The 21,389-nt window shown below is 39.5% G+C and overlaps 2 protein-coding genes across 2 annotated transcripts; both read left to right on the top strand.

The window, feature by feature from the left end:
- Positions 1-6,029: 6,029 nt before the first annotated feature.
- LOC139737414 (coelenterazine h 2-monooxygenase-like) lies at positions 6,030-8,921 on the top strand. The gene is made up of 2 exons (XM_071648089.1): positions 6,030-6,691; positions 7,266-8,921. The coding sequence occupies exons 1-2, from the start codon at positions 6,251-6,253 to the stop codon at positions 7,854-7,856; spliced, it is 1,032 nt and encodes a 343-aa protein (XP_071504190.1). The 5' UTR covers positions 6,030-6,250; the 3' UTR covers positions 7,857-8,921.
- Positions 8,922-12,817: 3,896 nt separating this feature from the next.
- On the top strand, positions 12,818-16,404 carry LOC139737476 (coelenterazine h 2-monooxygenase-like). The gene is made up of 2 exons (XM_071648151.1): positions 12,818-13,419; positions 15,551-16,404. Exons 1-2 carry the CDS (start codon positions 12,985-12,987, stop codon positions 16,139-16,141), a joined length of 1,026 nt encoding a protein of 341 aa, XP_071504252.1. The 5' UTR covers positions 12,818-12,984; the 3' UTR covers positions 16,142-16,404.
- Positions 16,405-21,389: the final 4,985 nt, after the last annotated feature.

Below are 21,389 nucleotides of genomic sequence, written 5' to 3'. Positions count from 1 at the left end.
TACGGAGCTCGCCAACATCCTTGTCCGCCCGCCTGCGTACTGGAAAATCCCTCCTCGCAACAAGCCTGCGTAGCTTACCCGGAAAGGTGTGACAGGACCTTTAATCGAGGAAAGAACGCAACCCTGGAAAATACATGTAGGCCTACCGAAGCAGGCAGCCTCTCAGCAGAGAGCACTGCACGTTCCTCGAATGTTTGTGTCGATGGAGTGTGTGAAAAAAAAAACCAGGCTACTACAAACCAGTCTCACTTGAGTACGGAGATAACCGACGATGCAAAAATCAGGCATCAAACAGTAGTCAACAATTTTTACTTTCAATTCAGTTCAAAGCAAATTCATTTCCGTTTTTCGACAATAACTCTCTTAGTGAGAGAAATCATGTAAACAAAACCATATGTGGATTGAACAGAGAACAACAATTGCAGGGTCAAGCAGTGTCGAGTCACCATTTACGCAGAACATCTGTAAAAGTATTAGTTATATATAAATCACTACCTACTCTTGTTTCAGCATTACTAAAGCTTTCGGAGGCACCATTCTTCCCATGAATCTAGACAGCTGTGAAGTCAGTATTACTGTTCCCCTCAGAAATAAGAAATGAGAGATAAAGAGAGAAAAAAGAAAAAGAAAAGAAAAGAACGTAAGGTTGAGGGCGAAGTTGGAAGTGGAGACAAACAGAAATTTGTAGCTGACGATCGCTTCTGCATCGGAGTAGTTGACAATTAATTACATGACAAAGACCCGAGACAATGGACAAAATATACTCAGTGTTTGGAATATTAATTCTTTATCTTCTTAAATTAATGCATTTCTCTTAAAATGATTTCTACAAGAAAATGATGGTGGCATAGGCGCAATATTGTGCTTCTTCAACAAATTTTTGCGTTGCATTAGTATCTGACCTTGGCAATTTTAATTGAATCGGACATTTTGGATGCAGTTTATACATCCAGTCTCAGGGCCCTGTCTAGTGAACATCCACATCAAAGTTTCTTCTTTCTAGCAAGGACTGAAAATAATGCTATTAGTGGGGGAAGCAGCAAGAGAGGAAAAAGCCCGGCAGAAATATATCGCGTTTCACTGACTGGATTTGTGTGGAGCATGGACAAGGAGCATGTACGTTCTCTACAAACATAGAGACCAGTAGTCGCGCAAACCTATGATTGAGGTAAATATCGAAACAGCCAGCCGGCCGGCTTGTAACATTGTCTCGGGTGTTTTGATGTGGATGGTGTAGACCTACATGAAATCATGATCATGATAATGCTGCGATCAGTCAATCGGTTCTGCTCGAGTCCAGGGGTATGACGGTGACTGACGAAAGGCGAGCATCGAATAGCAGTCGACCACTTGCAACTTTGGAGGACTTTCACAGACGTCACTGGCCATCGAGTACCTAAATTGCGCTGTCCGGCAAGCACGGACGGGGAAGTCGCCGAAATGGACGGGATCGACGGCTGTAAGACCTTCCTTTCGTTATACCACGGATGAATGGTGGGGGAGTGTTAAGCAAATTGAAGTCCTCGCCGAGAGTGTATCTGACATAACTGATCCTAGCCAACAGAAGAATAGTCGTACATGACCCATGACCATCTACTTTGTTTAGGGTTCGATCAAGTTGACAAACCAGTCCTTTGTCGACCTACCTGTCTGCTTGGTGGGATTCGATGAATCTACATAAGAAGTGATTTTTGCCATATAAACAAGAATTTTAAAGCATCTGACATTTCATGGGCACGTAAGAATACCTTTATGCATGCATTTTACAAGCCTATTTCAAACTGGAAATCAAACAAAGAGTTGTCAGAAACATGAGAAAAATATAAATAGAGCCTTATAAAGGTCACAGAGTCTTAAAATCTGAACGTGAATCATTCCTTAAGGAGTTTAGATGATTAAAAGATTTATTACTTAATAAAGTTACCGGGGAAGTTTCTTCAAAATATACATGTGCATTGAATTAACCATTTTTAGTTGAATAGTTCAGCAAAGTTTTAAGAAAATAAGACAATCCGTTCAAAAGTAATGATTCCTGAATTTCTGGTGTAGCCATCGCAGCATTAAAAAAAATACAAGAGATTGTGACGTTTGTAAGGTATATTTATTCATTGGACTTGTTACCGAGATAATGCATGGGGTAATATAATACCACTTGCTTTCTAAAAGAGGAAGGAGGAAGGTGCCATAGGCAAGTCTATTGCTTTTGCATCATGCTAGAACATTAAGTATTTTTCCAGGATTCTTTTTATGCATTTCATAATGTTCGTTATGCCGTGACACCATGAACTGCACTTATGGTAGTCTTCTCATCCAGTGATGGTGGCACCAAAACTTTAAGATTCATAATTTCCGAACGGATTGTCGAATTTTCCTCAAACCTCGCTGGTGTTTTCCACTAACATTGCTCCACTCACTCAATGTTCATGTATTGGGGGAAACTTTCCCTTAAGGTTAGACCTGTAAAAATCTCGGGGGGGGGGGGAGGGGCAGTGAAAAGATATAATAACGGAATGACACATGTAATGATAATGGTAATGATAAATGTGTCATGTTTGGGAGGGCTTTGTTGTAGTTGTTGTTGTTCTAACACAGGCAAGGGCGCCGGGAGGGCCCCCAAGGGCCCCCCAAATAAAATGTTGGGGGCAAAACGAGTTTTTGCCCGCAAAGTGCCCCCTGTAACAAATAATTAATCAATTATTTAAAGACCAAAACGAACAACAAAGGCATTTTTCTTGTCTACAGTTGTCAATTCCATAACTGAAAATACACTATATAATTTATACATTATTATATCTGTAAACAGTAATATCAACCTATGAGTAAATTAAGTGTATACATGGTAGCCTCTCGTCCTCGAGTGTGCCCGTTGAAACATACCATTAGTAAACCTTACATTTTTCCTTTTCTTCTCTGCTTTCTAATATAAGAATATTTCTTATTGCTCGAACAATGTGATCCTTAAGCTTTTAATGAATACATTTCAGACGAATGGCAAAGTGACTCGCTCCCTCTGCCCGTAGTTATAGTAAAATGAAGAGTTTTCATAAGTTGTAATCATAGTCCTTCGCGCTGAATTTTCATTATGTTTAATTCCCTAGAAATTTGCTTTTAAATGCTCTATAAATGCCACTTTTATACTCTGTATTTACGAAAAATCCCTACCGTGGGAGGGGGGGGGGGGTATTCCCCTCCCACACCCTCCCCCGCTCGGTCACTTCGCTCCCTCGCCGAAGATCTCACACCGTCACAAAATGTACCCCCGTATGTGATGATCATAGTCCTTCCAACTGATTTTTATATTGTTAAAGGGATCGTACAGTTCTGGTTGAGACCTAATTTCCGGTTTCTACCATTTTCAGGTGGGATAATGAGAAATGTCATATAAAATATAAAAGAGCATGCAATTTTATGAGGAATTCAATGTTTATTTGTTGAAAATTGGTTTTGAAATGGCTGAGATATCAAAAAAGAGCAATTCCAGTAAAGTGTGGGACCCACACTTTGTAACGATCGCTTTGTTTTTCTTTGTTTTTGAATGTTTCAGTTATTCCAAACCCGATTTTCATCAAATAAACTTTGAATTCCTCTTAAAATGGTATGCTCTGTACTATATCATAAGAGTTTTCTTGGTATCTTGCAAAAATTTAAAAGCTCAATTTTCATCTCAACCAAAACTGTACTATCCCTTTAATTTCGTAGAAATTTGCTTTTAAATGCTCTATAAACGCGACTTGTGTACTCTGCTTTTACAAAAAGACCCTACAGTGGGAGGGGGATCCCCCCTCCCACACCCTCCCTCACTGAGATTCTCACACCGTCACATAATGTACGCCCGTATGTTATAATCATAGTCCTTCGCACTGAATTTTTCACTTTGTTTAATTCCCTAGAAATTTGCTTTTAAATGTTCTAAACGCGATATACTCTTTATACTCTGTATCATAGAGCATTTAAAAGCAAATTTCAAGGGAATTAACATATAAAAATCATTGGAAGGACTATGATCATAACATACGGGGGATACATTTTGTGACGGTGTGAGATCTTCGGCGAGGGTGTGGGAAGGGGACATCCCCCTCCCGTGGTAGGAACTTTTTGTAAATACAGAGTATAAAGAGTATATCGCGTTTAGAGCATTTAAAAACAAATTTATAGGGAATTAAACAAAGTGAAAAATTCAGTGCGAAGGAGTATGATTATAACATACGGGCGTACATTATGTGACGGTGTGAGAACCTCAGCGAGGGAGGGTGTGGAGGGGGATCCCCCTCCCACGGTAGATACCTTGAACCATTTGCGAGATATGGAGAAAAACATGAAATTTCAACCTTTTTTCACAAATTAACCTGTGACCTTTGACCTTTGACCCCGTGACCCTAAAATCCAAACAAAGTATCATCCCCCAGGATATACCCTCATACCAAGTTTGATGCAAAACCACCTCAAGGTTCTTGAGATAGCGACAAAAACAAAACGGGACGGACGTACGGACGGACGGACGACCCGAAAACATAATGCCTCCGGCCACTTCGTTGGCGGAGGCATAAAAAAAAAACAGAAGAGTTCCGGCGCGGTTCAAGATCGACAAGATAAATAATATAGGGCCTACAATGTTTAAAATTATGAGGATCAGTATCACGCTGAGCGATACAACAAAAGCAGATTTTGCAGTTTGGAAATTACGACTATTTCCGTCGGGCGTAAGATTTGTAAGATTTGTAAGATTTTATTGACTCTATCGACCCCCTCTCGGGGTATGAGAGTGCAAACATATTTACAATATTATGAATACAAAAATATAAGTGATAATGTACATGTACATGTGAAAATAACAGATATGAATAAATATGTTTACAAAACAAGGCGTAAAGGACGTTTAACTACTCTACCACTACGTGTACAAACATTCACATCTACTTTACTTTCTACAAAAATACTGTCTTTCTTCTTTGGTATTGAAGAGAACTGAAACATAATAATTCTGACAAATTTGGCTAGTTTTTTCAAATGGCAAGCATTAGTTGAATTGAATAATTTGGCCATATGTAATGCACTTGGTCTACTGGCCGTCAAGCTACTTCGTAAATACAATAATCTCTCTTTGTTGAAAAAGGGAAAAACAAAAATATAATGAAATTCATCCCCTGTATCGTCGGATGAACAGAGAGCACAATGCAATTCATCTGTCAAGCTTGCATCAAACCTGCCCTTATTAACGGGTAATCCATTAAATCTACATCTGAATTTACTTAACGTAATATAATCTTTCTTACACAAGACCTGTAAATACTTCTCTAACACCAAGTTATCCTTAAACATTCTATAATTTGTACAGATTCTATTTGACCATGTTGCTGCTCTCCACTCTTGAATAAACATATCAAAAAGTCTAACTTTTGAGGTGTGTGAAATCCATGCAGCACTAAATCCACCCCCTGTGCTAACCACACATTCCCTAGCCCTGCATAATAAAAAATATTTGCGATAAATAATAACCATTGTGATTTTGACGGGGAGTGCATGTCTCCTTGTAAATGCAGCAGAAATTTGAAAATTGTACATGAGTGTTTGGTTTCTTTTCCCTTGACTAATCTCAACCAGAATCCAATCATTCGACATTTAATATGGTTCAAAATTACTCCACGTCCAGTTTCACCATAAACCATACAACCGGGAGTACATTTGTTCACACGCAAATTTTTTCTTAAGAATTTCCTATGGAAAATTTCAATTTCATGGTCTATGCACTCATAACCCCAGACTTCACAACCATAGAGTAAAACAGGTAAAACAAGATGATCAAATAGGTAGCACTGTGTGTCCACAGAGAGCTGTAACTTTTTATCCTTGACCAACATGCCATAAAGTGCTTTTCTAGCTTAGCGATGGAGCTGACAAACTTTCTTGGAGCCTATTATAGTGAGAAGTGAACAATAGTCACAACGCTCCTTTTTCTCAATCTTTTTACTCTTTGAAGATACCATGATGCCCAGGGTTCCCCACTACTGGCCCATTCACTGCTAGCTCCGTACGTGTGTAATGTGCGCAGCTAGCTAGCTAGAGATACAAACTGAACTACGCATTGCACTACTGTGATGTCGACTGCTGAAGAGTAGACACAGGTGGAAAGCACGAAAATCACAATTTGTGCGATTCTAAGAAACAGCGAGCAAGCCATCATTTCACACAGGTTAATACCTGATAGCCAGTGGTAGTGGTACAATCTATAAAAAGTATAAATTCGACAGGCATGATGTCTATCCGAGCCGTAAGTGTTCTCAAATCCGTTGCCGTTGTTGGTCGTGTGCATGTGGGTCGACTTCTCAGCGTGCACCTACCAGCGACAGGTGGAGTTCGGGCGCGACACCAATCCACGATACCGCTAGTGACAGCCGAAGAATGGTGGGGGAAATGCTCCAAAGTGAATGTCATGGGCGAACAGATGTCGTACTACGACTCCGACCCCGATCAACGCGAAAGTGATCGAGCAGTCGTGTTTCTCCACGGGAACCCAACCTCGTCGTACCTCTGGAGGAACGTCGTACCTCAAGTTCAGCCTATTGCTCGTTGTCTGGCTCCCGACCTCATCGGCATGGGCAGATCCAACAAGCTCGCAAGCCTGTCGTATCGCTTCGTCGATCACTATAGATTCCTGTCTGCCTGGTTCGACCGGGTTAACCTGCCTTCAAAGGTGTGTACTCGAGGCAGTCGAGGGTGTGTACATATGTTTTGAAAAAGCAAATAGTGAGCACTTGCGTCTTATGCATCTGATTTGAAGAGACTAATGAGCTCACTACAACACCTGTTGTTTCCATGAATATCTTTCCTGGCCTTGTTGCCTTTGATAATATTATCAACAAGTGAAACTAGGTACCGCATGATGTGATTGATTTGGATGATGAAATTTGGATGAAAAAAAGAGTGCATGTTACAGGCAACTCCCATTTTAATCTTCGGGACTGGCAGTTTTCCTTCGTTATATCGAAATTTTGTCATAAATACAGTAGCCAAACAACTAAAATAGACAATAAGTTTGGGACCTACATCTTTAATTTGGTGTACACTTTGTGTAAATGAGAGTTATATTTGATCTTATTATTAACCATGTTCATTATAAAATGAGTGTTCCGGATAAAAAATGTTAACCAAATTGTCTGTAAACACATTCCCTTCAAAATTGCCATCTCCATGGAGAGACAGGGCTCACCTGTTAGGCTACTATGTCAATTGAAACTGTAACACAATCCTGCTTTTTCTGTCCACAGGTCAGCATTGTTTGCCATGACTGGGGCTCGGCGCTGGGCTTCCACTGGAGTAACGAACATCGTGATCGCCTGGAAGCCCTTGTTCACATGGAAAGTGTCATCGCTCCCGTTCCTGGATGGGACAGATTTCCAGATATTGCACGGGACATTTTTAAGGCATTGCGCTCGGAGGCAGGGGAGGAGATGGTTCTCGATAAAAATATGTTTGTGGAGCTGCTCCTGCCTCGCTCCATGCAGCGGGAGCTGAGGAAGGAAGAGATGGATGCCTTTGTGGAGCCCTTCAAAGTTCCGGGAGAAGACAGACGCCCCACCCTGACATGGCCAAGAGAGATCCCCATCGTCGGGGATGGTCCTGATGATGTCATTGCCATTGCTGCAGCCTACTATGCTTGGCTGAAGGAATCTGCAGATCTACCAAAGCTCTTCATCCACGCCACACCAGGCTTCTTCAGCGAGAGCATCAAGAAAGGCACTGAGCACTGGCCCAATCAGAAAATTGTTGAAGCTGCTGGACTGCATTTCCTTCAGGAAGATTCGCCCATAGAAATTGGGGATCACATCAGGGACTTTTTGTCGGATCTTTACAAGTGAAAGTGTTTTGATGATGACGACAGTGCCTTTTTGTTTTCAGTTTGTTGAGTGAGATGTCCATCATAAGATGAGTAATTTGTGAAACAATAATTTGTTCTTAAAGATGGTTTTGGCATGTACTGTATTCATGAGCAGTAGATTTCAGAACTTATGCAGTTTTCTTTCCAAACATATCTGAAATAAATTGTGTCTGTATTTGAGGTATTCCTCAGAAGAGACCAAAATCATGATGGAATTAAATGTGATCTTGATTCCTGAAGAGCACTTCCTCAGAATATGTTGTGTTTAATGTACTTTCCATGTGACAATTGAGTCAAAAGGTTAAGTTGTTGCAGTTGATGGTCAATGTAGCATCACTAGGACCTCTGCTGTAACCATACTTAGGGGTTAGTGCCTTTTGGGGTCAAACTGTTGATAGGGATGGAGCAGCTTGCTTGCCAAGGTAGCAAAGATTTACAGCATTGGTTAATCAGTGGCAGAGCTGACCACTCATTAATTCAATGGCCAAATGGAAGCTTATTTCTTGCAATTTGGCAGGTATATGGAGTTTTGTGTATGGTACTGATGTGCAGATGTTCAAATTGTAATGAATGTGATACTGTATGTTCAATGTCTTAAACAGCTAAAATGTGACGGCCCAATCTGCGTGAATTTCTGTTCTCATACATGATACATGAAAGCTAGTACTGTAGAAGTTTTCATGAAATATTTGATCAGCTCAGTGCAGGCCAGCTTAGGATAAAGTATTACCGTACATATATATATGTCAGTATGTGCCGAGATGAATATATAAAGTGATGTTTACTCACTGAGAATCTAGGTTCAAAGGTAAAGGGGAAATTTTTGCATGTCATTGTTTGAACAGCTACTCAAATATGTATGCTCTTTCATCAAACTTGGTAGGTATAAGAAGTGCAGTTATAGATGCGTGTCAGAGTTATGAAAATATTATGGGGTTGGAGTTGAATGTAATTGCAAATTTAGTCTACACATTAACATAAAAATATACAACATTGGACATAAATGTTATCCAATTTGCTGCTGAAAGGCCTGATTTTTTTTTTTTAATAAAAGAGAAAAGATGTGTGGTATTTGTCAAGATAAAATCTGATGCATGGAGGTAGTAGGTTCAAAGCAAAACTTTCTGGATATTTGCCAGAATATAATGAAGGTGAATACAAAGTAGGTTCAATATGTGAGCTTCTATATATTGTAAATGAATCAAATGCTGCATGCTACAGTGTACATCTCAGCATATCAGTCAAATGCATCTGGCTTGAAAAATTTCCATGTCTTAATAGACTGAGGGTTTTTTTGTTTTTTTTTTTGTTTTTTTTTTAATAATTATATACTGCAACTGTCTTGTAGATATGTAACAGTATTTCACTCATGGAATAATGTAATACAGTCTTGAGGCAAGTTGAATGTTGGATCTAGATTTACACTCTTTAAGAAATAAGTAGTGATCCATCTTTTCTGTGTTTTTTTTTTTAAAGAGATTTTATATCTAATCAAGTTAAAGTATTCTACTGTATCAACAAGAGCAGTCTATGTTTTCACATTTTTTTTACATGATGTAAACTAATGAATTGATGATGACATCATGTGGAAGATGAATGTATCTAAATGAAAAGCATCACAGAAAAAGAATGTGATTACAGTATTAAATACACGTAAATGCTTATAGATGTTCACTACAGAGTCATTCCAGGTGATGCTTTGCAAGTTTACACATTTCTGTGTTTATTTCAAGGATTGAAATATTACAATATATATTACATCTTATGTCAATCTACCAAATTTGCATTGCTGTCCTTTCTCCTCTGTGGAAGGTATAATGTTCTGGAATATGCTGTAAAGCATTCTGTACTGTAAAAGTGGTTTCTTTCGCGTACAGAAACTTTCGCGTTTCCATTGGTGCGGACTTGTTCGCGTGTGTTTAAATTCGCGATCGGTAATGATAGCGTTGTACAAGCAACGAGTTCAAAACATTTTCGCGTGATGTTAAATTCGCGGTTCAACCTCAAAGCGCGAAAATAAAACCACTGCGAAAGAAACCACTTTTACAGTATCTCTCTCTCTCTCTCTTTCTATACGTCTACTGTTGTCTACACACTTAAGCTTGTGTATGTGTGTGTTTGTGTGTGTGTGTGTGTGTTTCCTTCCCACTGACATATTTATTATTCTAACTCAAACATATATTTATCTAAACACATAACACATCATACTACTGTATACATGTACTATTTCAAACAAAGCACTTTAAAAACAGACAATGAAATATGACTCAGACCATCTCATCATACATAATGTATCAAGAAAACAGGTGTCCAAATAGACACCATTATTTTTTCTGAAACACTTGCAGTTTATGATTATTTCTTGCAATAAATTTTCCTTACAATATTCCCTGATGCTAAATTTACATAAATCAAAACGAGGCATTATTTTCATTTTACAAGCATAAATTTATACTTATGTATACAAATTGTGTCTGATTCTCCATAATGGGAACCATTACAAAAGTGAGGGGAATCAAAGCTAAGAAATATGCACATGAGAGTGTGTGATTCAGCTGAAAAAAGTAAATTTGATATCTACGAGTACATTTATTTGAAAATTGAAACTTTTTTTTTCAGCATGCTATCATTGTAGAATTGACTTTACGTGTAGAATGTCCAGGGATGCCAAGTTCAAAAAAAAATTATGAGTGAGATTTTCATGATTCGGCATCTCGGCGAGCGAATGTACGCGCGAGCGAGGGTGTGGGCCCTCTGTGGCCTCCCACGGTAGGAAGCTTTTTCAATTTTTAGCTCTTAATGACGTGATCAGGTGCATACTAAAGTGACTATTTTGTACGTATTTTGAAAGACAAAAGGAAAATATACCTTCAATTGCAACTTTCGCTTTAATCTTTTGAGCTATGCTCCTTATTGTAGGCCCAAGTTGCAGACTTTGCCAGATGCGTGAGAAAAATAGGTGTCATGCGAGAGATCGTGAGACAGACCCTAAATGCTTGAGTCTCACTCAGAATGCGTGAGACTTGGTAGCTCTGAATGTCTTACTGTATCTCCTATGTACTTGAGTGCACTCAAACATCAAAATAAAGTTTCTCAAGATATTTTTCCATCATGCAGCTGGCTTTCTAGCTATACCAATTTTATTGTAAGGTTTTGACTAAAGGTTTTTGAACCCCCCCCCCCCCTCTTGGGCTCCTTTGTGTGTGTGTGTGTGTGTGTGTGTGTGTGTGTGTGTGTTTGTGTGTCAGTGGATTTAGGGAGAGAAGTGTAAGGGAGCAAAAAAAAAAAGTGAAGTACTGTTATATGTGCCAGACTTTTTTTGTTTGTTTGTTTTGGTCATGACCCATCGTCATTGAGTCACCCCATAGCACAACAGGCCTATGTGCTAAATCCGCCCCTGTTGGAAAAAAAAAAAAAAAACCATCTGGAACTACTCTATCTCTTGAATTTCCTTGGGTGGTCTAAGTATGGCCCTGAATAGGTCCTAAATCATCAACTATTAAAAGGAAAATGAGTATAAGTTCACTGTATCCTACTGTGTGATGTGATTCATGTACTCGAAAGATGCTGCTCATGCGAAAGAGAGCGCATCCAGGCAAATTCTATATCCTTTATACATACAGTATGTACCTTAACTAATCTACCGTGATTCACCCACTCTCGCAAACAATTCCTGAGTCCAGATGGTGATCTGGATCACCATTCCTTGTGTCATTGGAACATCAGTGCTGCCAGAGCCCTGGTGCATTTTTTTTTTTTTTTTTTTTTTTTTTTTTTTTTTTTTTGATTTTTTTTTTGAGTTTTTTTGATTTTTTATTTATTTATTTATTTTTTTTTTTTTTTTGGGGGGGGGGGGGTGTCCCTGGTGCAAAATAAAAAGGAAAGTATACAAAGGAATAATTATATTTAGCGTCCGGCGTTGAAGTCGCTCGCAGACTGAAGTGGCATTTCCCCTCCCCCCTTTTTTTTTTTGGGGGGGGGGGGTGCGTTTGCACCCCCCCCCCCCCGTGACGCCCATACTGATTCAAGTTTTCCTGAAAACTTACTCCAAATCCGTTCATAACACTTTTTTTTTTATATTGCAAACAAACACATATCCTACATCACATACGGTGTAGTATGCAGGCAAAAACTTATCCTCCTTGGTGGAAGGAAATAAAATACGGTAGCATATTCAGTGGCGGATCCAGAAAGGGTGCACCGGGGCACGCGCCCCCTCACTATTTGATGTTAAAACAAAAGAAATAAAAAGAAAAAAAGAAAGAAAAAGAGATGAAACCCGGAAGTAACACCAGAAATATTGTTTGCGCCCACCCCCCCCCCCCCCCCCTTTACGGAGTTCCTGGATCCGCCCCTGATATATCGGTATATACTGCGGTGATGGGTGAGCTAAAAATCTTCAGCGCCTTTGTTATTACATTTTGAAGTGGATTCAGTTGGGAGGCATTTCATGAAGCGTTTTGGTCCGATATTTTTCTGACTAACTGTTACACTACAAGCTAGAAATTCTTGCAACTGATTGACTGAGAGCAAATTTGTCTGACAAAATGCTTCATGAAATGCCCCAGATCTGTAGGCATTGTATAAACTAAACAAGGAAACCAGTGACAATAGGCCTATAGCTATCAGTCAGAGTTCATCTAAACTTTTAAGATTGGCTTCGATCGTCAAACATCCTCAACTGATAAAGTACATGTTGAAGAGCTCTTTGCTTGCGACATATTATACATTGTACGTACGTGCCTGCGCCTGGCCTTTGCCCTCGAGGATCGAGCGACCACTAAGTAGCGGTACGTGACACTACGGAACGCCATCAACCTGCTGCTGGCTGGCGGCTGCTGATGCTGCACTGGTGTGGTAACGTACGGGTACCGAAAGTATGACACGTTTGTATACAGCTCCCTACAGCCAAAGATCGTACCTCGGACTCGCGATCGATCGTGTACGATCTTTGATACAGCTAGCTGGCTCAGACAGCTTACCAAGAGAAACCCGGAGGCCGAGCTACGAAGCAGGTTGTTATTCACATCACAGGACAGCTGTCTCAGCTCAGATACATGTGTGGAGGACGTACATGAAGGCATAAGGCTGATTTTGATCATTCGAAGATGGCAGAAGATGCGAAAAACAGGCTTCAAACAGTAGTCGGCCACTTGCAATTTGGCAGACTTGCACCGGCCAACGGGCGCATCGCTGTCCGGCAAGTCGCCGAAAAGGCCGGGTCGGCCGTACGTCTCGTTACTGCTGATGAATGGTGGGGAAAGTGTAAGAAAATTAAAGTCCTCGGCGAGACTATGTCTTACTATGATTCTGATCCCAATCAACTGAATAGCAGGCATGCTGTCGTATTCTTACATGGGAACCCAACGTCATCGTATCTCTGGAGAAATGTCATGCCGCAAGTGCAGCCGTTCGCCCGGTGTTTGGCGCCGGACCTCATGGGCATGGGGCGGTCCAGCAAGTTGGCTAACCATTCCTATCGCTTTGTTGATCAGTACCGGTACCTGTCTGCGTGGTTTGATTTGATGAATCTGCCTCAGAAGGTATATAAACGTCTACTTAAGAATTCTAAAGCAATTGACTTTCAGGGGCCTGAGGTATTTTTATGCCTCCGCCACGAAGTGGTGCCGGAGGCATTATGTTTTGGGGTTGTCCGTCCGTCCGTCCGTCCGTACTGAATTTTGTGGACAGCGTATTGAGCAAAAATACCTTTTGAGGTATCCTAATGAAACTTGGCATGTATGTGTATTATAGGGGGTGAAGTTGTGCCTATCTCACTATCAAATTTTGGGTGCACATGCTCAAGGTCAAATGTGAATACTATAGGTCAAGGTCAAATGGCAAAAGGTCAAGGTCAAATACATAAAATTTCACTATTTCCACCATATCTATGCAATGCCTGAAGATATTTTCTTGAAACTTAGTGTACACATGTATTATCCAATTAAGATTCTCTGGTGAAAGTTTGGGGTCATGAGGTCAAAGGTAAAAAGGTCAAGTAAAAATAGTAAAACTTCACTTTTTTCTCCATACTTTGGAAATTGTTCAAGGTATCTTCATGGAACATACATGTACTGATTGGCAGTGACTAGACAATTTAGGGTTCATTGGGGTCAAAGGTCAGAGGTCAAAGGTTAAGGACAACACTTCAAAATTTTACTATTTCCCTCATGTTTGTGCAATGCCAGCAGGATTTTTTTCTTTTACACTTGGTGTATGCATACATTATAACCTAATAGAGATTCTTTGGAAAGTTCAAAGGTCAAAAGGTCAAAGATCAAGTGAAAGTGCTGAACTAACCTTTTCCTCCATCCCGGAAGTGGCTCAAGTTATCTTGAAACTTACTACATATTTATGCATGTTCTGCCTGACAGTGATTATCTAATGAACTTTAGGGTCACAGGCCAGATGAAAATGGTAACAATTTACTAATCAATACAGAAATTGCACCTTTTCTCCATACCTTGAAAATTACTCAATGCATATAAAACATGCATGGGTCAAAGTCAAGTTAAAGTCCTTAAATCCCCAAATACATGCTCTCCTATTCATCCAATTAAACCTAGGCCAAGGAAGGTGAACATTCAATACATTTGTGACAAACTTGCAGAGATGCCAAGTTCAAAAAACTTTTATGAGTGAGATTTTCATGCCTCGGTGTTTCGGCGCTCGTGCGCATGCGCGCGCGAACGAGGAGGGTGTCACCCCTCCCATGGTAGGGAGCTTTTTTGAATTATTAGCTCTTAATGATGCGATCTGGTGCATACTTAAGTGACTATTTTTTACTAATTTTGAAAGACGAAAGGGAAATATACCTTAAAATGCAACTATCACTTGAATCCTTTGAGCTATACTCCTTATTTTTGGCACAAATTGCAGACTTCACCCGATGTGTGAGAAAAATGGGTGCCCTGCGTGAGATCGTGAGACAGGCCCTAAATGCGTGAGACTTGGTAGCTCTGAACTTGTCATTTTAATATTTTGCCAATATTGTAAAAATGTAATCACACATTGTCCACATGTACTATCTAGACCTATTAGGAGAATCATGCATTATGGTGGAGGCATACCAGTCGCCATAGCGACATTTCTAGTTTTTTTTTCTAGGCCCGGTACAAGTTACAATGACAATGTCCAGTAGATTGGTCTAACACAAGAAAATAATTATTTTGCAGATTTATTTAGCCTTTCAAAGCACAAGTTTTACTTTGAACTAAGTATTTATAGGATGTTCTGAACCTCTAGCTCTACCTGTGCAGCTTTTGACTCGAAGTGGATAAATTCCTTCCACATCTACATTACATGTTATAACCCTTTAATGTTGCATAATTGTCATGAAAATTTATATTTAAACAAACCAAGTTGGTAATGGTATATTGTAATTTGTATTTATGGGTGCATGCGAGTGTTTCTTTGCTCATGTTTTCAGCATAAACATTATGTAAATAGAATATGATAATACACCCACTATGAAGTGTAATTACCATCTGCATAATGTCGCAGTGCACTTAAGTAATAGCATACAACTTTTCTATAGCAAGAATGAACTTTTAACCCATTCCATACTAAATTCTGAAATGCCCATAGATTTAATGCTCGGACCACCAGGTTCCTGTAAGGCAGGTTTGAGGTCGTATAGTTGATACTGAAAGCACCACTGGTCTCTTTCTGCAGATCACAATAGTCTGCCATGACTGGGGATCTGGACTTGGATTCCACTGGTGCCACAAGCACCAGGACCGTCTCCTTGGTCTGGTCCACATGGAGAGCATCGTGGGACCTGTTCCAGGCTGGGACAGCTTTCCAGAGGTCGCCAAAAATATGTTCCAGGCAATACGCTCCAAAGCCGGCGAGGAGATGATCCTGGACAAGAACCTCTTCGTAGAGCTGCTCCTGCCGCATTCCATCCTGAGGGAGCTGCGGCCGGAGGAGTTTGATGCCTACAAGGAGCCATACACCACTCCGGGAGAAGACCGCCGCCCCACCCTAACCTGGCCCAGGGAGATTCCTATCGTGGGTGATGGTCCCGATGATGTCATTGCCATCGTCTCTGCATATTACGCCTGGCTCAGAGAGTCGGCCAGCTTGCCCAAGCTGTACATCAATGGCAAGCCAGGGTTTTTCAGTAAGGGGATCTTGCGCGGAACCCAGAATTGGCCGAACCAAAAGGTCGTAGAGTGTGCAGGATTGCATTTCCTGCAAGAGGATTCACCCATAGAGATTGGTAACCACATCAAGGACTTTGTGTTGGATCTTTACAAATAAATGGCTTACTGTTCTGATAGTTGGTTTCATAAAAAATGCTCCAATACCCACATTCCAACAGAACAACTCTTCTTTGGGTAGGAAAATTGTAGGGACTTTATAAAAATGTCATCATTTAACTACATGATTGTGTAATGAAAGGAAGACAGTTTGTCAACTCATGTTTTATACACTGTTGTATTAATGCCTTACTTTAACAGTGATTGGTACATATGCTCACAAGCAGTGTGGTTGATAATTATCACAATGTGTAACTTCTTTTCTTTGTAAGGTATTGCTAAAAATCGAATGCCCCTTAATGAAGTGTAATTATCGTCTTGTTCGTTGTTGAATTTCATATATTTCATGAAAGTTTTTGGTGGTTCTTTTTTTTAATCATTTCAGACTATACCCGGACAAAGGATAATGAATTACACATGTAATATTTTGTACTTGTATTTAATTGTTAATGTCTTCCAAAATGTCATTTGGTCATCATCAAAAAGATGGGGGAATTGTTTGCATGTCTTCATGTCAATTGATCTTTATTTTACAGCAAGTGACCAGTGCATGTACAATTGTAATTTGTAATTTAAGAAAGGACACTATCCCAGCAAGTTCGATAAACTGCACTAAATACATGGTGCTGCTGAAATGTTCACAACTGACTGACTGCTGCCAAACCACTACCAAACATTGCAAGTACTTTGTAGCATTGTAGCAGTCTTTGTATACTCAACAGTACACTACATAACTATAGTCTTTAACCTACGTGGTAGATCCTACAACAAACTCACTTCATCCAAATAGTGGCTTATACAAGTTCAAAGCTGTATTATCCATAAAAGTTCATATTTCTGCAATCCATTCCATGATACTGAAATCAAAGTATAAGCAGTGAGTTGCCTGTACTTAAATTCTTACCACACTTTATGCTGAAAAACCTCAGACATCAAAGTCGTGTGAGCCTGGTTGGGATAACATTATACAACTGTAACAAGGCAAAGGATACTGGCCTGTGCATGAAAAGATTGAGATAAATGTGTGAATATTGGATTATGACAGTACACCGTATACAAATGATGCACAGGTCTGAATGCATCAGGTGTAAATGTAACTCTGTAACTGTTTATCTGTCACCCACAAGGTGCAACAAAGTTGTTTTAAAACTACAACCTGTACCAGTAGATTCCATAATTACTGCATGAACATTTTTCCTACTGATGCATGAAAAGACCTATGTGTCATCTTTTTTATAGAACAGTGAGCAATTCTTTTATTGGCAGAAATCCATCATTTTTAAACGTACCGGTACCTATTTCCAATAATTACTGACGCTTGGAAAATTTGTGGGATCAATTTTCTTTTGGCTTGTTGTAGATGCAAACTTTTACACCGTAATCCTGGTTGCATGGCTAGCCATTTCTTGCTAAAATGCGCAAACTCTTTGCCCACCAGTGTGCAACAGCACGTTTATAGTCACATGTCTGTTCGCCAGTGTTCGCAATGACTATTTGATATTGAATGTGCTGCCAATTAAAAAGATGTCTGGTATGTGTATGTGTGTGGTGCTTGTAATAATGGTCCCAAAATGGCAGTATTCATTTTACATTTGCAATAATAATGGTTCTAATTAGCATACAAAGTATGCTATGCACAAAATTGCATAATTTTTGTTCAGTGTTGATCAGCTTGTGTACATTGTCCAGAATACAGTGATGATGGGCATGTTCATGTAGTAAGATTTGTCACAAGAAATTTTGGCTATTTTGCGCAACTGTAGATGTAATTCTTTGAGAATTCCAAGCAGCTGATTTAAGATTAAAAAAAAGATCCAGTGAAATTGCAGCTCCAATGTGGTTAGCATTGACTGGAATGAAGTTTGAAATGAAATAAATGACACAAAAGTGTACATGGCTTGTTTTTCATTTTTTGTTTGTGTAATATTTATACATTTATAAATGAGGGTGTTAGATTGTATTTACTTTATATAAATCTGATACCACCCTGTTAGAATACAATTGTACCTGGGTAATAAATTTCTGGAGTGTATATTTTGTAAGTACACACACACACACACATATTTGTGCAGGCAAAGTAACATGTACCATTCTATCAATACATTCACTACAAAATGAAAATACCATTGTATGAAATTTTGAATCATTTTTTTCCCTTTTTTTTAATCTTGGTCATATCATAATACAGACTGAAGGCACTGAAGTGTTGTAGTATTACTTATACATGTACTCATTGGCATGATCATAAATATGAGAGATAATGAAGATTGATAGATCTGCAAAGGAAGACTACCCTCTTGAACTCTGTACTCCTGATAGCAACAGATACAAATGGAAACTCAATATTCCTGGAGGCTAATGGTGCATGCTACCCAAACCCTGCAGACAAACTTTTTACAAGACCTGGAAGAAGTGATTGGTGTTATCATCAGGCTGATAATTATGTGGGCGGGGCATGGCACTTCACATGGCTACCCTCGCTCTTCTTGCACACATTAAAAATAAAAATAAAAATAAAAACAAAACAAAACTGAACTCTAAGAACATGACACACAACACATATTACACAATTTGCAAACGTGAAAGGACAAGGTTTTATTAAACTGCTTCTCTCTACCAAAGAGAGCTACAATTTGTTTTTGTGGGTTTTTGTTGTTGAGATTTCGCTTTCCTTTTGAAATACTGTACAAGTGTTCAGGAACATTCAAAGAGACATGTGCATCCTTGCTGTTTCAAGTGACTGCTTTCAAAGTTCACAAGTCACAAAGTAATTCACAATCACAATGAACATGAACTTTACATAATACATGTACTGTATTTCCTTTCATCTCTCGTCTTGATAAAAAATGCCAGAAGTATTTGAAAATAAGGAACTTGGGAGTCTGACAACTTTGCTTTGTTGGTCATGGATCATACAAATTTCCTGTCTAGCAGGAAATGAAATTTACATGCGTGGTTCCTCCTTCCAATCCAATAGTAATTGTAAAAGAGGATATTTTCGCGCAACTAATTTTTCGCGCTTGGCCGGGTGAGAAGATTTTCGCGTGTTTTTAATTCCCCGGAATCAAGACATCAACCACTGGAATGTATGGCATGCAAAAATATTTGCATGCTTTTATTTTCACGCTAGTTTCTGGTTGCGCGAAATGCGCGAAAATTTCAACACCGCGCAAATTTTCACTTTTACAGCAATCAACAGTTACGGTAGACAATGAAAAACCGCTACCTTAATAAAACTGCTACATCTCTGGTGGAAACATTGTGAAGTGACTGTGTATTGTATGAAGCATGTTCCACATACGAAACAAGTTTTGTAGTTAGTTTGGGCAGATTTTGTCAGTGCTACGAGGAATGCATTCATGTGGTATACCATCCCTAAAGACCAGCACACGAGCATTCCCTATGGACTATCATGGAGATGGCCGACAATTAGAAGTTAATTATACATCAAAGAGGGCTGAAAAAGATTGAGAAACTCCTTACATTTTTGGAGACTTCATAGTCAGATCACATGCCGGCAGAGAAGTTGCAGTGCCACTTTCTTGAGTGGAAGCAGAAACAAAAGGAGATCAGTAGAGACTATGCAGTGGACCTGGAGGGGAGGTTCCTACCACATACAATAAAGTACATAAAGCTATATGCAAACCAAGAGGCAACAGCACTGAGGACTAACTCCTGTAACTGGCCAAATGTCAGAGATCAGTGCAGTAGCGAGCCTTAACACAAAGGATCGATTTCTGTGGTTGTGGTAAGGAAGAGACTCAAGAATTAGGTTGTGCCTAGATTATCCACATCAACAGCATGACTCAACGGGACTCCTTCCCACTTTCGACGATAAAAGAATTGCCGCCTGCCTCCCTTTGGATTGTATCATTACACTGGTGACTACTCTATTGTCTATTACACTTGTCAGTCATGATGCACACAAACAGTGAGAAAACTGGTCAGTATGAATTGGAACTTGCATTCAAAACAGATTACTGATGTTGCAATGGCTAGGGACCAATGTTTAAGAATTTTGCTCATCTTCAAACTGGTTTAAAACTGCTCCTTTTTCGCATGGGAGCCAACTTTGTTACTTGAAGAGCCGATACAGAAAGGCCATCAATGGTTTTGCAATTCCGTTTGGTTATCTCATGTAGTATACAGTGCACTCCCGTTATAATGAACATGGTTATAATGAAATTTCGTTATAACGAAGTAAATCTTCTGGTCCCAAAATAATCACCATTAAAGTCTATGGTAAAAAATTCGCTTATAACGAACACGGTTATAGCGAAATTTCCGTTATAACGAAGTCTTTTCCGAGCGCCACAGGCAAAGAAAAACAAAAGAAATGTGCTCCGTTATAACAAAATGCGAATTGCTTTCGAAAATGCCTAGCGGAACAAGCATTTATTGTGTCTCTGCATGGGTGAACGCTTCACACCACTGTGTGTTCGCTCTTTGTGTCACGCACAGTACTGTTTCTGAGGGGAACTTGTGTTTATTATTATGATACAGTTATCCCATCACATTTCACATAGCTTTCCGGTGTATGATGAGTATTCAGCACACCATATACGTGGTTTCCTTGTTTTCGTTATATATTGTATTTGTTCGGTTATAACGAAATTTCGTTATAACGAAAGAAAACTGCCGGTCCCAAGCATTTCGTTATAACGGGAGTGCACTGTACTTACATTGTATGCATCTATGTTACTATGGCCATCAGGGACAATAACCTCTTTAAGTGGGGGAGACGTGTAAGGACTGCATTGTCCACATATTGGGCTAATCAACAATAGAGGGCGCCAGTATGGCAGGACTTCAGCACCTTTCTACTTCTCCCTGGCAGTGACGTCATGGTTCCTGGAAGGCACAATGTGAGGACTGATTTGTTGCAAGAGTGCCCATAGTCTGGTGCGAGACCTGTCGGACCCATGGCCCCCCACCAATTCCCTTTACAATAGCTTCGACAATTGATAACTGAAACATGATATTTCTCTATTTATCATAAATAAAAGCAAACTTCAGAATAAATAATAGATACAGTTCACCTACAAATGTACATATAGTCATAAATAATGTCTGATATAGATTCTCAATCCCAGATTTCTCTGCTCATCTAAATTTGACAATGATCTCGACTATAATATCAAATCAAAAACTTTCAACAACAAGCGTCCTTGCTTTGAAATTAACAATGAATGGATAAAAAAATAAGTAATGTTAACTAAAATTAAGGTTTACTTCTGCTTGAGACCTCC

The sequence above is a fragment of the Diadema antillarum genome, unplaced genomic scaffold, assembly GCF_040938485.1.
Source record: "Diadema antillarum isolate AM-2024a unplaced genomic scaffold, OU_Dant_1.0 seq00000693_RagTag, whole genome shotgun sequence".
NCBI classification, from domain to species: Eukaryota; Metazoa; Echinodermata; class Echinoidea; order Diadematoida; family Diadematidae; genus Diadema; species Diadema antillarum.
The sequence above is the reverse complement of the archived record's forward strand: the minus strand, read 5'-3'. Positions and strand labels throughout refer to the sequence as shown.

What these genes read in the sequence shown, in the direction of transcription:
- LOC139737414 (XM_071648089.1), top strand. Translation starts at nt 6,251, where the DNA reads ATGATGTCTATCCGAGCCGTAAGTGTTCTCAAATCCGTTGCCGTTGTT. An exon ending in GGGTTAACCTGCCTTCAAAG is followed by an intron (nt 6,692 to 7,265) that starts GTGTGTACTCGA and finishes TTCTGTCCACAG; the next exon opens with GTCAGCATTGTTTGCCATGA.
- LOC139737476 (XM_071648151.1), top strand. Translation starts at nt 12,985, where the DNA reads ATGGCAGAAGATGCGAAAAACAGGCTTCAAACAGTAGTCGGCCACTTG. An exon ending in TGATGAATCTGCCTCAGAAG is followed by an intron (nt 13,420 to 15,550) that starts GTATATAAACGT and finishes CTCTTTCTGCAG; the next exon opens with ATCACAATAGTCTGCCATGA.